The sequence below is a fragment of the Delphinus delphis genome, chromosome 15 (genome assembly GCF_949987515.2).
Source record: "Delphinus delphis chromosome 15, mDelDel1.2, whole genome shotgun sequence".
NCBI lineage: Eukaryota > Metazoa > Chordata > Mammalia > Artiodactyla > Delphinidae > Delphinus > Delphinus delphis.
The window spans coordinates 78,713,244-78,730,335 of NC_082697.1; the positions used below are offsets into that span (position 1 = coordinate 78,713,244).

General features: G+C 61.1%; 1 protein-coding gene across 1 annotated transcript; it reads left to right on the forward strand.

Moving 5' to 3' along the window:
- On the forward strand, positions 1-17,075 carry STX1A (syntaxin 1A). The gene is made up of 10 exons (XM_060032248.1): positions 1-75; positions 7,828-7,905; positions 8,263-8,362; positions 11,184-11,258; positions 12,022-12,095; positions 12,193-12,301; positions 12,392-12,465; positions 13,280-13,417; positions 14,974-15,084; positions 15,374-17,075. The coding sequence occupies exons 1-10, from the start codon at positions 46-48 to the stop codon at positions 15,449-15,451; spliced, it is 867 nt and encodes a 288-aa protein (XP_059888231.1). The 5' UTR covers positions 1-45; the 3' UTR covers positions 15,452-17,075.
- Positions 17,076-17,092: the final 17 nt, after the last annotated feature.

Genomic DNA, 17,092 nt, shown 5'->3' on the forward strand with positions numbered 1-17,092 from the left:
GGGGCTCACAGGGCTGCAGCCGGTGCCGCTGCCACTCCCGGGAGCATGAAGGACCGAACACAGGAGCTCCGCACGGTGAGTCCGGCCCCTGCGCGGCGCCCCTCGCCGCCCGTGCCCAGCGGCCGGGCAGCTCCCCGACCACCTCTGGCGACCTCTGGGGCGGTAGTCCCTGCGTCCCTGGCCAGGGTAGGAGGGAGCAGTGCCGAGCCGGGGACCCCCATCCGGGTCCCGCCCCTTGGACCCACTGGGGTCACGGGCTCGCATGAGCTCGGTTCCGATGGTTCGCGGACTGACGACTGGAGCCCAGAGTCCTGGATAAACTTTTCGGCGCCCCCTTCTTTTCGGGGGTCGAAGGGGTATTCTGGAATATCGGTGGCGGGACCGAAGCCTGACCTCTCGCTCGCCCCGCGGAGCAGGTCCCGACTCTCTCTCCCCACGGTGCCTCATCACTGACCCTTCTGCCCTTCCTCTGGTTTAGACAGACGGCGGGACCGGTGGGAAGGGGCCGCGGGCGGTCCGCTGTCCAGAGCCCCGCTGCAGGGCGCGCTGCGGAAACGGGGCGGTCGGGTGTGGCCGGGCTCCTCCGTTGGGCGCTGTCTCGCGGGGCGACCGCCGCCCCCATCACCTTCCATCACCTGTAGCTCCCGTCACCTGTGGCTCCCCACCCGGTGGCGATCGGCATCTGCTGCCCCCCCTGGTCCGGGAGGGGTCAGACCCGCTCCCGGTCCACATTCCTGGCTTCCGGGCAGCCCGGGCCGGCGTTTCCAGACCCTTCCGGGGTTCCCTGGTCGGATTCCTACCTGAACCTATTTTTCCACCTGTGTTTCGGGGGCCCCTGGGGTGTGGCTTCTGGGGCGGGGTTCCGGTGGGGGAAGTAGAAGGATGCGCAAAGCTTCTGAGTCGGAGCCCGCCCTCTCCCAGCCCTGACAGAGACCCCTGCCGCCTGCTCCTCCTCGTCAAGGCCCCCCTCCCCTGGCCTCTGCTATTAACCAGGGTGTTCGCACCTCTCCCTTTAAAGATGGCAATCTTGGGGTGGGGGGGCTGGGGGGGACAGAGAAGGAAGGGAAGCCTGCCTGTGGGGAGAGGGGCATCAGGGCTCTAGACCCAGTTGAGGCTCCTCTGATGCCCCGGCTGACCCCCCCGTACTGGCAGGCCCCCACCTGCTGATCTCTGTGGCGGGGGCGGGGCTAGCTCAGTGTCTCCCCAGAACACTTCCCGTGCTACCCACCTTAGAGCCAGAGACCTGGGTCCCCTTATATGGAAAGTTCCAAGGGTCCTTTGGACTTTTGATCCCATGGCTTGTCCTCTCTGCCCATAGGTCCCCTGCATTTGTGCCTGGGTCTCCCACCCGTTGTACCAGTCTTGTCTCCTGGGCAGCATGGGGCTGGAACCTGTGCTCTCCTGCCTCCGTGTCCCCCTTGCTCTGGCTGCCAGCCCCCACTCTCCCGTCAGACCTGTGTTATTCCTGGCTGAGTGCCCAGACCCAGGAGTAAACCCCACGAGGTTTCAAAGGAAGAAGATGGTCCCTCATGTCGTGTATGGTATCTAAACTCTTCCCCCGCCAGCCCTTGTGGTTGCCCTCAAGTTTCCTGTGCTTGGTTGAGTCAGAAGGAGTGTGGTTATCTCAGTGATGAATGGCTGTGTGGTGCATTTGCTGGTGTTTGGGTGCCTGGTGGGTCAGGGGAGGGTGTATGTGGGAACCAGGTGATCAGGGAGAGCACAGTCCTTTCCGTCTGACATCCTCTGACTCATCAGCTTCATTCCCTCTGCTGAAGGGAAAACTGAGGCACAAAAGAGATGTGGCTGGCCTGGAAGATGAAGTGGGATGGTAGAAAGGGGCTTCACCTAGTCCTAAAAATGGTCACACTCAGACCTGGCTGAGACCTAAGGCCTAAGAGATCTTGGGCTGTAGGAAGCTTGAAGCCAGCTCTTTGCTCTGGTGTGTCTGTGATTCCCCCCTTCCCCGCAGCCAGCACACATACACGCACACACACTAGCCAGAGTGGTCTTTAGGTGGTGAGGCCTGGCTTCTCTGAAAGTAAACTGAGTCTTCCTCTCCAGACAGGCCCCCAGTCCAGGCATTCAGCGCCCATGAAGGCTGCTGTACTCATGGCTGGGTGGCTCTGCCCCTTGGGGGTTTCTAGCAGCCTTGAGGGTCCGCTGGCAGGAGCCCACACTGGGTGGGGTGGAACCATTAGTATGGGGCACTGCCATTTCCCCAGGTCTCCCTCTGGGCTGCATAGATTCCTATCTATGAAGCGGAGGTAGGAAAACCTAGAACCCAGTTTCTCAGGGCAAGAGGGGTGGTCACAGGTCTCCTGACTCTGACTCCATATTTGGGGGAGACCTTGAACCCCAGGAGCCAGAACCCCCAGGAACTGAGGCTCCAGTGCTAGCTGGGCTGGACAGAGGGTGGCGCTTGGGACAGCCACTTGCACCACAGCCAGCCTCCCTCCCTCCTCCTCCCCCCTCCTCCTCCTTCCCCACCACATTTGGAAGGAAGGCGAAGGGAGCTTATTTATAAAAGTCACACTTGGGGAAGGAGCTAGCACGTTTCCTCAGCGCTGCAAGCCAGGCCCAGCCCTCCAGCCTTCTCCAGCCCTCATCTCTCGTGGAGCTGATCCTCTCATGCAGAGGGAGAATGAAGGGGTCCTCGTGGGCCGGTGTGGGGACCTGAATGCTCTCCACAGCCCTCAGAGATCAGAAGGGCAGCCTGGAGGCCTAGGACGGGTGAAGACCTGGGTCACCAGAGTATACTGGGGAGACTTTGGGGACAAGGTGTCCCCAGGCAGCCCCGCCTGGCCTGCAGCTGCCTCCTTCCCCCAGTTCAGAGGCCTCCCTGGTTTTCTTTCCGAGAACTCCTTGGAGCCGACCCACCCCTCCCTGGGCCCAGAATGGTGTTTATCTACATTCTGGGCCATGTGAGACACAGGGGGGCCTGCGACAGTAAAGAGGAGGGAGAATGGGGTAGGCACACCCAGGAAGAACCTTCCTGGAAGGAGAGGACTTGGGATGGCCCAGAAGGAGGAGGTGGATTTGAATGGGAGGAGGGAGTGTGGTCCAAAAGAAGGGACCAGTGTGAGTAAAGGCAGAGGGGCTAGGATGCCCAACCCAGAGAATGGTGGGTGGGCCTGACATCTGGTCTAGAGCAGGGCCCAGCTCACCGGGGCAGCACTCTGCTGACCGGTTCCCTTTTTCTCTCTCACTGCTGGGAAGAGACTGGGGGTTCCCGGGGCAACAGCAGGCAGGTTGGTGCCTTAACCTCTCCATGCTCATTTGTCTGTACAGTGGAGCCAACCGGCTTTGCCCTGCAGAGCAGAAGAAATGGGAGTGTAAGAATAGACCCAGGCTAGGGGCCCTCTCCTTCCTTCGTTCCCTCTCATCACCTCCTTGGAGTTTCCCCACAAAAAAAAAACCCAGTGGATTTGGGTACGTGTTCATCTGAGGTACAGATGGCCTCCAGGAACTATCTAGTCCAACCTGCTATTTTACAAATGGAAAACTGAGGTCAGAAAGGGCCAGGAGTTTATCCAAGGTCACACAGCACCTGGAGGGAGGCAGAGCTCAGCCCCTCCCCACAGCCCGAAGCTGCCTCCCTGAGCTGCTCTGGGGCCCTGCTAAGGGGTAGACCCGGCTGAGGGCAGGGATCTGGGGGAGGGGGAGGTTTGCAGGATGGGGAAAGGAGGAAGGGGTCAGAAAGGAGAGCCCTCTCTTTCTGGAGACCCAGCTCGGCCTCTCGCACACCCCTGACTCAGCTCTGGGCCTCTCTGCTTTAGTAATACTGGCTTTGATTAGTCATTAAAAAGAACAAGGGGAAAAAAATATAGCCCTCGAGACAGACAACAGCAACTCCTGCTCCAGCAGGAATGAATCAAGCCTGCCTGCCAGCCTGCCACCATCCCCCAGGACGCCCTGGAGGCTGCCTGGCCTCCGCACCCCTTGGAGGATTCACACTCTTACTTCCAGGAGGGTATCCTGGAATCCTGGAGCCTCTGCTTGGAGAGACCACCAGGGCTGCACACGTGGTGGTTCTAGTGGGATATTCTCTCCCCTGTTGCAGCAGGTCCCTGTGGTGGGGCAGTGCTTTCTCACTCCTGCACCGATTTTCTTTTCTGATTGCTCAGGCCGGAGGTGATGATGCTAGAGCCGAGATGGCCAGCCGGCCAGAGAGGAGTGAGACCAGACCAGTGGTTCTCCATCCTTGGGGGGCTTAAAAAAAAAACTTAACCTCACCAGCCCCATCCCCATAGATTCTCATTTGGTCTGGAAGCTGTTTTGTTTTGTTTTTTTAATCCCCCACCGAGGGACTCAGGTCCTGAGCCAGGGTTGAGAACCCGTGAACACTAGAACCAAAAAACAAACACCATGACAAATTGGATGTAGGTTGGATGTGAGAGGAGGAGGAAGAGTGCGGATGCTTCCCCCAGTTTCTGATTTGGGGGACTCTTGAGAACGGGGGTTCTGAGCAGGGGGGTTCAGAGAAGGGGGCTCAGGAGAAAGAGGTGGAACTTAGTTTGGGCCAGGTGGCAGACAGGGTGCCCATATGATGTCTGGGTGGGTTTGTCCAGAAGATGTTTGTACCCTTGAGTTTATAACTGCCTCACGACTCCAGCTGCCGCCTCCACGCTGCAGCCTCTCAAGTCCCCAGCTCTAGTCCAGCCCTCTTTCCGGAGCTGTGACTGCCACTTAGAGAGGGTTGGCGGATCCCCAAGGGAGCTGGGGCCCTAACCATTCAGGGCTTTGGCCTAGATGTGGTTGAAGTTGCAGGGGGCAACAAAGGCATAAACCGTCAGATTCTCACAAACGGAAGCAAGGATCAGAACAAATGAAGATCCTTCCCTTGAGCCCCAAATCCAACCAAGTAAACAGGGTGGGGAAGGGCTTGGGGGCTTTCCTTGGCAGGAAGAACTATAACATCACTTCTGTGATTCCCTGGCTGCATTAACAGAGGTAGACTATGTAGAAAGAGGGAGGTGATGGGTCAGCTCTTTGGCACTGCTCAGGCCACAATCAGCAGCAGGTTCAGTTTATATCTTCTACTGCGGGAGAAGACAGAGGCTGAGTGGAACAAGTCTGGGGCAGGGGCTGCAACTTAAGGCCTCTGGAAAGGATCTGAAGGGGAGGGAATGGTCAACTTGAGAAGAAAAACCCAGGAACGATGTGGATGCTACCTTCAGATCTCTGGCAGGGCCAGCCCAGGGAGAGGGCACCAACAGGTTCTTTACGGCCTGGGGCCAAACCACAGGAAAGGGAAGGACTTTCTAACAATTGGGGCTGCTCCAGATAGGCAGAAGTGCCCGAGAGAGCTGGTGTGCTCTCCATCCCCGGAGGTGTGAAAGCTGCGGCTAGATGCTGCGGCCAAGGTGCCTTTTCAGGTCCCTTAGGGCTTGAGAGTGTGTGCCTGTGGCTCCAGTAGGGATGCCAATAGGGTGTGGGGAACCAGAGGAGCAAGATACCCACCCCAGGGAGCTGGGGAAGGCTTCCGAAGGGGGTGGCATCTAAGGACGAGGGGAATGTCAGCTCCATGGAATTGGCACTGCCGGCAGAGGGAGCCACATGGGGACAGCAGGGAGGAGAGTGGGTAGATTATAGGGGCAGGGAGATGGTTGTAGGTTATAGGCGGAGTGTGGTGAGATCAGATTTCAGGCTGGGGCAGTGAGATGAAGAGGGGCGTGAGAGTGAAAAGGTCCTGAGGAGGAAGAAGGAGTAGCACTTGGTAAGGAAGGGTGCCCTTGGAGCATCCCCTCCATGTTTTGCTCAGAGCCACAGCTGTTTGACCCAGGCTGTGAGGTCAGGCCCTAAACCCTCCAATTGATAGAGAGCATGGAGGAGGGTGTGGCATCTCTCCCGCCACCACCCTTCTGTTGGAGAAGCTACTCAAGTCCAGCCTCTGTGCAGGGAGGCTGTGCGGGTAGCAGGTCAGAACTGGCTGGATGCCTGGAAAAGATAAGTCCATTTCACAGATGGGCAAGCTGAGGCCCAAAGGGAGGCATCAGCCCCCGGGTCCCTGGCAGTGACTCTCATCTCCAGTGACTCCGGCGCCCTTGTCTTTGGCTCTAGCGGGTCATCACTCCGGAAAGGAAGGGAGCTGGAAAATTCTCCTTCTGCCTCTTCCCATCCATCCCTATCCTTCTCTGGGCACCAGAAGGACAGAGAAGCCAGGCTGCTGAATGGCAGGAACTCCTGGGGCCACTTCCCAAGCTGGCAGGCTGCCGGGGAGGGGGCCCTGGGGTTCTCCAGGCTGCACCCTGCCTCGGTGTCCCTAGGGAGTGCTCCTCCTGCTTGGCTTGGTTCCTGGGCCTCAAAGTATGGAAATGGCTCCTAGATTCTCTGTGGCGAAGGGTGGGCTTGGTGGGGGATGGGGGCCACCTGGCGGCAGCCACAGGCACTTGTGGGAGCGAGGATTTATTTTAGCTGCTGGGGGAGGAGGTGTGATCTCTTGAGGAGGGGGGCCGCCTCCATAAAGCTCCCAACCAACCCCCTCTCTTGGTTGGTCCCACTTTGGTGGGGTAGTGGGACCCCGAGAGCCCCAGGGCCACAGCCCTTTACAGAACATGCTGGGCTTCCCCATCCATTCTCAGCCCGCGTCCCCCAGCATGGCATCACTGTCCCCATTTCATAGAGGAGCAAACAGACCCGGAGGGGAAGTCCCTCAGCCAGTCAGTGTCTGTGCTGGGCCCAGAACTCAGCCCCTTCCCCAGCCGGCGGGGGCCCAGCCTCCCCGGTCCCTCAGCCTCCCCGGCCCCTCAGCCTCTGCCTGCCTCCATCCTCACAAGAGAGCATCAGGGTGAGGGCTAGTGCCTCCTCCTGTGGGGCGCTGAGAAATGAGGAGGCATGACCCAGCCCGAGAACCCAGGTGACCATCCTGCCCTGAGCATCTGGGCCTTGCTGTGGAGAGGGACCTTGGCCTTGCCAGCAGAGTGGGCTGACCATGGCTGATTCCAGGTGTGGGGGACAGTAATGAGAGTGGCCAGCATGCTGGGAAGTCAGAGGTGTAATCACCCCCACCTCCTGATGGGCTGGCTTTTGTACGGCTGCCCCTGGGGCCGCGGGGTGAGGCCTGCACCTGCAGCTGAGGCAGGCCCCGGGCCAAGTGGCAACGTGACTGGCCTCTTGTGCCTGCCGGACCCAACTCTGGACCTGGAAGGAAAGAGGATCAATGTCAAGACTAACAAGGAGGGAGAGTTCCCCGAGGTCTGAGGGAGCAAGCCTGGCGGATCAGAGGCCCCTCACAGGCAGGAGCTCTCAAGCCGGCCTGGGTGCTGTGGGGATGGCCCATATCGGAGCCATCCCACCTTTTGGCAGGGACGTGTTCGTGGTGCCCAGGCCTCCCCCTGCATGGCCCTCCCCTGAGGGGGAGCTTGGAACTCAGGGCCAGCTTGGGAACGCCAGGCAACCTGTCTCAGGCATGGTGTGAGCTGGGGCCAGTGGCCGGGGGACTAAGCCCTGAGGTTTTCTTGCCTAGCCTGTGGCAGGGCCTCCCCAGCAGCACCCTAGGGTGAGGGGTGTGCTCGGAGGACCCCAGTCCTGTGGGGGAGGGGAGGCAGCTGAGCAGGGGAAGGAGTGCCTGGCACGGAGGTGGATACTTGGCCCTGTCACCAACTTGATAGGCAAGGCCTCTCTCCATGATCATGCTGGGTCCCCAGGGATCCTCCTCACTGCGGCTGGGAGCTGAGGGCGCAGCCAGGCCTTGTCCCTGCCAAGGGCCCTGGAGCTGCAGCCTGCGGGCCTGCTGTATGTAGATGCTGGGCAGTTTGGGTGTCCCAGGTCCAGTGGGGCCCAGTGGTCCTAGCACAGGTCTGCTCATGTGTGCACACCCCTGTGCAGGCCAAGGACAGCGATGATGATGACGATGTCACTGTCACCGTGGACCGAGACCGCTTCATGGATGAGTTCTTCGAACAGGTGGGAGCAGCACACCTGCCTCTCCCCAAACACTGGCAGACCCAGGATGGCCACGTCTCAACTCTGAGGCAGCCAGGGCTCTTACACACCTGCGCCTGTCTCAGCAGCCCACAGGCGCCAGTTAATGAGCCCACTGAGGCTCAGAGGGGAGCAAAGTTTGGGATGGCCCATTCCTCCCTACTCCTACCCCAGTCTAGAAGGATCCTTGGAGCAGCCCCACCCCCCCTCACCTACCCCCTGAAGCCTGGCCCAGTCTGGCCCTGAGCCCTGACCTCCAGCCCTACTCTGGGCAAGCCCTGGGCCCAAGAAGCCCCCTCCCTGGATTTTGCCCCCAGACCACCTGGCCTTGGTCCACAGGTGGAGGAGATCCGTGGCTTCATTGACAAGATCTCAGAGAACGTGGAGGAGGTGAAGCGGAAGCACAGCGCCATCCTGGCCTCCCCCAACCCTGATGAGAGTGAGTGTGTAGGTGTGAGGAGCCCCACAGGCCTCCAGGAGGGCGCTGCTGCGGGGAGGGACGCCCTTCATTGCTGGTCGGCTGAGGGCTGCCTGCGCCTGGCCAGGCTGGGGAGGGCTCCATGGGAAGCCTCAGGAAACAGCTGTCCCAGGCCCGGGGTGGGGGTGGGGTCAGTGCCCAGTACCACCTACCGGATGCCTGGTGAGAAGGGCGGGGTCAGGCGCCGGACCCGCCCTCCCCAGGTGAGCTGGCTGTTTTCTAAGGCGGCGCGGCTGGCCAGCCGGCTGTAGCCCTGGGATTCTGGGAGGGAGCAAGGAGGGAGGCAGCGGCCTCTGATCAATAGAGGGCCTCTCAGCCCAGCCTCTCCCTTTCCCTCGCCTCCCCAGGGGAGCAGATGGCAGCTCTGAGGCATCAGCGCTGTGGGAGGGCAAGCCGGCCAAGCAGGCAGAGTTTCCGGAAAAAGCTGGCAGCCCTGGCACTTGGCCATTGGTACCCCAGAGCCGGGCATTCTCAGGGCTCCAGGAAGTGACCTCTCTCCCTCTGCACAGGGAGGCTGTGTGTGTCTGCGTTTCACTGTCTCCAGACGGGTCCCACTGACCTGGCTGTCACGATTCCCGTGGAGGTGTTGATTACTACTACACTAACATGGGCCAGGCTGACGGCATGCAGGCCCATGACCCCCTCCCATAGAGGGGGCTCACCCTCAGCCCTGGGGAGGCAGTGACGGGCTGGGGCCCAGGTCAGCCACCTGGACTCATCAGATTGGGTGTGTGCACTGCCTGCCTGTTCTTGCGGCTTGCTCACCTCCTCTCTCCCTTCTCCAGCTCCTTTGGAAGGCGCCAGCCTATGGGGCCCCAAGACAAAGCACGGGGGAGGGTCCGGCTGCTGCCCAGGTGTTCATGGGAAAGGACCTACGGCCCATAGCCCACCACCCAGGCACCCAAAGCTTGATTTTGTTCTCAACTCCAGCACTGCCTCCCTATCCATGGCCTCTCAGCCCCAGGCCCACAGGCATCCTCAAGCACCCAGAATAAATCTCTCCACGGCCCCAAAGTGTGCTTGAACTTGAGGCCAGTGCCAGACCCTTTGAAGGCAGAGTGAGTCAGCTGGGAGCCGGGGAGACTAGCCCAGGAAGAAGTGGGAAGGAAAGAGGGACACCCCAGAGCAGGGCGTACATCCAGTGCAGCTGCTGTGTCGTCGTGCTTTGCCCCTTTCCCTAGAGGTTTGTCTGGGACGGCAGTATGTGATGTGGTTTGTCTGTGGGCCCGTGTGTATCCGGGTCAGCGCGTGTCCCTGGTGGGTCACTCCTGGTGAGGTGCAGGAGGGGGCTGACTGTGGGGCGAGACTATAAAGAGCTGGGAGTTGGCCTCTCACCTGCTGGAAGGTGGGGCAGGCAGGGGACAGAACTGCCCAACTCCCCCAGCCTTGGCTGCCTTGTGCCACCTTCATCAGACAGCACTAGTGACCAGTTTAGAATTGCCACCCATGAGCTGGGCAGTCAGGACCCGGCTGACGGTCACTGACATGGGCTAACAGGCACTCCCCAAGGGGAGGGGGCTCCCCATTAAGGGTTCTAGGGCAGAGGCGGAGCAGAGCTGAGGGGGCATCACAAAGAAAGTTGGCAGTGAGTGGGGGGCTTTCCTGGGCCAAGGCTTGCTCTGCCTCCTCTGGGGGCTGCCATCCAGGCTGGGCTATTCTGGGTCTGAGCAAAAGAGGCTGTGACGTCAGAGCAGCTGGTAACCGAGTTTGCCTTTGTTCCTACGAACAAGGCCTCTTCCCCCGCTCCTGGAAGCCCCCCACTCCACCTCGTTCACATTCCACTTGGGAAGTGGCCCTCCCACTTGATCAGCCACTGTAAATGCCCCTCCCGAGTCCCCTATGGGAGAAGCCCCAACCCCAGAAGCAAGCACAGGGTGGATGAGAAAGGCTCCAGCCAGGAGCTCAGTCCTGGTTTCTCCAGGGGGTGGAGCCATGGGGGGCTGCCCTGAGGCTGGGCTCCACCCAGCACCCCAGAGGGAAGCAGCCATCTTGCCCCACTTTGCCAGCCAACCCCTCGCAGGGAGCAGGGCTAGCTGGGCACCTCCATGGCCTCTGCCAGCTTTCCAGAGATGGTTCCAGTTGGAACAAGGGCCAGAAACTACGCCACAGCCCTCCCCCAGCTTCACCCCCTCATAGCCCCGCTCCATGCTACCTCTAGAGCTGACTGTACCCCAGGGGCCCACCTCTTTGAAGCTCTTCTCACAGCCCCCACCCGGCCGGGTGCCTCCAGCCCCCATCCACCTACCGGGCACTCAGCAGTTGGCCTTCACTGAGCTCAGCACCTGGGAGGGGGACTTTGTGAAGAGAACAGGGTCTGCCCCGCCCAGGGTGCTTGATGGGGGCTGGCTTCTGCCTCCTTGGCCCCTGGCCCGCATCAGCCCATCAGCTGGATGTCCACCCCCAGAGCCACCAGGTAGCGCTAGGTGAGCCCGCACCTCCACCTTCGACTCAGGCAAGTTATCAAGTAAACGTTCCCCAGTGCCACCTTCAGCATCACCAGCTGCTCCACAATTACTTCTGCCTTAAATTTAGCCCCATCTGTTATCGGCAGGGGGTTGGGGGGAGCCGGCGAAGGCAGAAGGGAGGCTCCTTGGAAGACACACGAGAAGGGGTGAGGCTGCAGCTGGTGTGGCCCCAGCCCGGGATTGGAGGGGCAGGCGGACTCTTAGCCAGGGGACAAGGGGAGACCCAGGGTCTGCCCAGAGCCCCCTCGGGCCTGAGCCTGAAGATCAGGCATGGGGGAGCCCAGGGTGTCTACCCGCCACCCCTTCTACCTCCCCAGAAACCAAGGAAGAGCTGGAGGAACTCATGTCTGACATAAAGAAGACAGCAAACAAAGTTCGCTCCAAATTGAAGAGTGAGTCTGGGCTCCAGGCCTTGTCTGGGATGTGGGGGGCACTCCAGGCCTGCTTCCCCCACACAGCCCATGGAATTTCACTGGCTCTGAGGGGTACTTTGGGTCTTTCTTTCCTCACGCGCCGTTTACTTAGCAGCTACCTGGCAAGGCCTGTTTGTGCCAGGCTCTGGGCTGGGCCTTGGGACACATGCCTGAGGCTCCGTCCAGGGAGTGTTCCACTCTGGACACTGTCAGCTAAAGAGAGTTAAAGGAGTGGCCAGCAGTGCCTGGTCCCACACAGGAGCCCCCACACGCTCACGTGAGCACAGGCATGCATGCCCCGGAAAGCACAGGCCTAGGGGTCCCGTGCCCTGTGGTTGTGGCCACCTAGCCCTGCCCACCCCCCGACCCCCTCCACGGCATGCCCCACTCCTCGCTCCATGCACAGCCTTCCTGAGCGGGAGAGAGACAGGGTGGGCCTGAGCCACCAGGCCTAGCACATAGTAGGTGTACACACACAGATACACAGCTTGGTGTGTGCCTGAGGCCTCACAGGTGTGTCTGTGCATATGCACTCACCCCCACACACATCATGCCTGGAAGAGCCCTTGTTGGCCCCGCCTCCATCAGTGCCTGGAGCTCTCTCTTGCTCTGCTTCCTGTGTGACCCCACTCAACAGACAAGACACGTCCCCCCAGGGGAGGGTCCTGAGCCAGATCCTGGGTGTGTGGGTGGCGAGGCAGCGGTGAATGGGGCAGGTTATCAGCAGCTGGCTGTTCCCCAGGCATCGAGCAGAGCATCGAGCAGGAGGAAGGCCTGAGCCGCTCATCCGCTGACCTGAGGATCCGAAAGACACAGGTGTGGGCGGGACCTCTGGGGTGGGCAGCCAGGCACCTGAGGCTCTGGGGCCCGGTGGGGTGGGCCTAACACCTGCACCCCCATCTTGGGCCCCCAGCACTCCACACTGTCCCGGAAGTTTGTGGAGGTGATGTCAGAGTACAACACCACGCAGACTGACTACCGCGAGCGCTGCAAGGGCCGCATCCAGAGGCAGCTGGAGATCAGTAAGCTGAGGGGGTGGGGCCAAGGGGCGGGGCCGGGCAGCCGCTGACCACCCTGGGGAAGGCCGGGCTCAGCGTGACCCCTGCTCACAGCCGGCCGGACCACGACCAGCGAGGAGCTGGAGGACATGCTGGAGAGTGGGAACCCCGCCATCTTTGCCTCCGGGGTGAGTGTGGACTCCTCCCCCTGGGGACCCTGGTGTGCGTGCAGAGCGCCGGATCTGGGCAGTCTTTGGACACAGCCACCTGTGCGGCAGGTTTTAGAGAAGAGAAGGCCGAGTCCCAGAGAGGCTTAGGGACCAGGCAGAGGTCACACAAATGTTAGGGGCAAAGGGGGAATTAAGACCTGTCTCCCGGTTCCTCCCAGTCGGGTCCGCTCCCTAGCTACCCCTGCTCATTTGCCACCGGCTAGGGGCTCCTCCCACCAGCCTCAGGACCTTTTACCCCTCTTGGAGGACACGGTGCCCTTGGCCTCTCTACATGCACGTGAAGCTCCATGTTCTACCCGGCAGGGGGGCTTCCTGAAGGAGGTGGCACACAGGTAGGGGAGGCAGCTTGGGCGTGTGGTTCTAGGAGGGGGTGTCGGCTACATTCAGTATGGGAGGAAGAACAGGAGGAGAGGGGATGGGAGAGAGGCCGAAAGGCCGTTCAAGGCCTGGGCCCCTCGGGGCAACTACCACTCAGCTGTTACTATGCATGGGCACAGGTGGGGAGGGTTAGCCCCGTGTTACAGGTAGGAAATCTACAGGTAGGAAATCAGGTCTCAGAGAAGTTAGGTAACAGCTAGTAAGCGCCAAGCAGAAAGTGGGGGGAGAGCTGCGGCTGAGGAAGAAGCCTCAGGCTCTGCTGTCAGAACGTGCTGCTCAGGCCACGGCCCATCCCGGTGGCCTGCTTCCACCCTCGGCCTCTTGCTGTCCCAGTCCCCACCCCCGCTCCCTTCAGCCGGTCCCCGGGTCCCAGCCCACTGCTCCCACCCTCTAGATCATCATGGACTCCAGCATCTCCAAGCAGGCCCTGAGCGAGATCGAGACGCGCCACAGTGAGATCATCAAGCTGGAGAGCAGCATCCGGGAGCTGCACGACATGTTCACGGACATGGCCCTGCTCGTGGAGAGCCAGGTGAGCGCCCGGGGCCCCACCGTCGCCCCCCAGCCCCCAGCAGCACCCAGGGCGGCACTAACCCTACCCTCTCTGCCCGCCACGCTGCCCTGCCCGGGAGGGACCAAGTCTTCAGGTAACTAACCACGTGCCGTTGAAACTGCCCTCAGGGTCCTGCCCACCTGAAGGATCCTCTCTGCATGGCTCTGCTTGGCCTTCCAAGACCCCAGGCCCTGCATGGCCCTACCCACCTTCACCCAGCCTTGTCCTGTCTTGTTCACCAGCTGTGTGTCATGTGGGCAGTGTGGATGGGCACTTTTCTAGGAGCCGGAGGTATAGCCGTGACCAGGACAGCTGAGGGCCTGCTCCCTGAGAGCTAATGTCTGTTGGGCAAAAGGGCAGCATAAGTAAATGATGAATGGCATATTCTCCAGTTGTGCCAGACGTTAGGAGGCGACGTGACAGAGCAGCGGTTCTCAAACTTTAAAGTGTTCCAGGGCCACCAGGAGGGCTTGTTATACGTTCCCCTATTCTGGTCCCCGTTCCCAGACATCGGTAGGTGGGGTGGGAGTTCATAAATTTGCATGTCTCACAAGCTCAAGGGTGATGCCGACGCTACTAGTCCAAGGGCCACACTTGGAGTGACGGAGTCACTGCAGTGGCCACTTTGGACGGGGTGGTCAGAGAAGGCCTCTCTGAGGAGGCGGCATTTGAGCTCCGAAGACTTCCCAGGGGAAGAGTGAAGCAGTTGGCCCAGGCAGAGGGACCAGCAGCACCACAGTCCTGAGACCAGCAAGAGCCTGACTTATGTGAGGAGCAGAAAGGAGATCCGGGCTGCTAGAGCACAGGGAGAGCTGGAGATGACAGAGGTGGAGTCTTGGCAGGCGGTGCTGGGCTGCTGGAGTCTCTTCTAGACTGGAGGGTCTTAAGTGTGGGAGTGGCATGGCCCGAGTTAGGAAGCAGGGAGGCCTTGAGGAGGCTGCTGCTTCCACTGGGGCGAGAGACCATGGTGCTGTGGACGCCAGTGGGAGCAGTGGGCTTGGAGAGAGCGGCCAGCCCTCAACACGCTGCTGCTGGGAGTCCTGGGCATTGTCATGGTCGAGTGGCCTCCGGGGGCTTCCTGGGACCAGACTGCAGGGCCCACGAGGCCTGTGGGACTGGGCAGGGGGATCTTAAAGGTTGAAGACCAAAGCCTGTCAGGGCTGGACGGAACCATCGTGCCTGGGGAGGATGGAGTGGGGGGCTCACCGTCGTCACTCTGGCCAGACTCCAGCCCACCCACTCCCGCCCCTGCCTTCCTCTGCCCTGTGCTGTCCTCTGCCCAACCCTGGGGTCAGGGCCCCTTCTGAGCGTCCTCTGCATGGTCCCCGCCCCCCTGGCTGAGGCTGCATTTCAGGGAGCTGCACAGGGTGCCGGGGTGCCTGGCAGGGGCGAAGGGCACGGGTGAGAAGCTCTGCCCCATCCCCCTCACACTCCCCTTTTCTCTAACCTCAGGCTGCTTTCCCGAAATCCTGCCCTGGGCCCCCTCGTAACCCTGAGGGGGGCCCTCTGGAGCTCGGGTGCCCCTGGCCCTGCAGGGAGAGATGATTGACAGGATTGAGTACAACGTGGAACATTCGGTGGACTACGTGGAAAGGGCTGTGTCTGACACCAAGAAGGCCGTCAAGTACCAGAGCAAGGCTCGCCGGGTCAGTAGCCCCAACCCTGCCCGAGCCCACGTCCTCACGCACGCACGGAGCCCCCGGACCATCACAACCCCCTCCGCGCTCTGCCTGCACCCTCCCTCAGCTCTGACCAGAGCCTCTGGTGCCCAGTTAAAACCCCACCCAGACATGTTCCAGGTCCTCACTTTCTCCCTCATTCAATCCCCCAGACTCTCCAACCCTCATCCCTCCCCAGAGCCCCTCCCCAGCCGCCCCACAGCCTCCCTCCTGGCCCCAGTTCCACGCTGAGGTCTCTCCTCGCCTCCCTGTGCAGAAGAAGATCATGATCATCATCTGCTGTGTGGTCCTGGGCATCATCATCGCCTCCACCTTCGGAGGCATCTTCGGGTAGAGACCACCCCACCGCCACTGCGCTCTGGATGGCCCACCCCGGGAGGCCGCCTGGCTGCTGCCACCTTCTGGCTCGGGCCCTCTCCTCCCCACCCCACACCGCTTTCTCTGCACAGGGCCCCCGTTCCCACCCTGCCCTGAGCCGTCGTGTGCATGATCCTTGTGACAGTGTGCGTCTGTACAGAGGAGGCAGAGGGGAGCCAGGCTGGGGAACAGCCAGCCCGGTGGGGATGGGCCGGCAAGGGACAGACTCAGGCCCTGGCCCAGGCCGCTCCCCTTTTAGACAGGGCTGCCTGGGGTAGTCAGCTATGCTCCCCTCCCCCAGCCTTCAGTAATTCCACTCCAGCCTGGGGTCTGCCCTCTCCTGGGATCAAGGCTCTCTGGACCCCAACCTTGCCTCCTACTGACCAGCCCATCTGCCCCATCCTGTGTCCTCTCCAGCTGTCCCCATAAGCCAAGCCCCCTGAGGGCTGGGGACCAGCTGGCCACATGGTGCTGCTTTTCAGGTTCGGGGAAGGGTGGCCCTGAGAGACAGCCCAGCTCTAAGCCTCTAACAGCCAATTCACTGCCAGGGAGGCTCAGGGTGCCGTGGCCGGCTAAGGCTTCTGGCTTCTGGCCGTGTCAAGACCAGGCTTCCTCCCCTGCCTCGGGGCAGAGTCCAACAGGTCTTCAGCTGCCTCAGCCTCCCTTCCCACATTCCTACAGCCCCAGGAGCAACCCCTTTGGGCTACGCCTGACCCCAGGTAATATTCTGGAAGAGGCTGACTGGTGCCTGGTCTCCAGCCACCCTCGGAGCTAGGGAGGCAGAGCGGGCCCCGGTCAGGCCTCTGCACTGGTAAAGCCCACGGCCCGGGCCAGCCACTCTCCCTGGCAGGCCCTAGTCGGGTCCTCAAGCCATTGTGTGTTGCATGTTTGGGACAGTGGTCCCTGCTCTCTTGCGCTCGGGAAGTCAGCATCCCTTCAGGCGCCCGCAATCTCGTCCTGCCCTTGCTGCCCCCCACTGACGTGCCACGTGGGTGTCAGGTGTCTGGGATGCAGTGTTCAGCAGCCAGCCAGGGAGGGGCACCTCCCTCCTCCCCACTGTCTCGGGACTTCTCAAGTCTGAGATGTGCCCCCACCCAAAACCCGTCGCCCGTTGACAGGCAAGGAGCATGCATGCGAGCGCATGCAGCAGGGGCCGGGGCCAGGTCTGAGCCCCGCCTTCCCTCGGCTTTGCTCCTGCCCAGTGACTGTGACCGCTGTCCGTGTTGCCTTCTTGAACAGCGACTCCCCTCCCCCTCCTCCACCCCTTCACCAAAGGTCTTGGTACAACCAGCTGCCCATTTTGTGAAATTTTTATGTAGAATAAACATTTGTACCTGTACCATGCCTCTGCTCTAGACTTCTTAGTGTCACGGCCTTAGGACTGGGGCTGATCCTACGTGGCACCACGGGGCTCAGAGACCAAGGATCCCAGCCGCCTCCCTTGGCCTTCACCTTCCAGACCCTCTGGCCCCTCCACCCCAGCCTGAACATCTCTCCACTCCTGCCTAACACCTGACGCCTATTCTGTACTGTGGGCCCAGATCGACCCCCTCTTCCCACTTTTCCCGGAGTCACAAGCCACCACTGGATCCCCGCTCATCACCCTGCTAGACAGTCT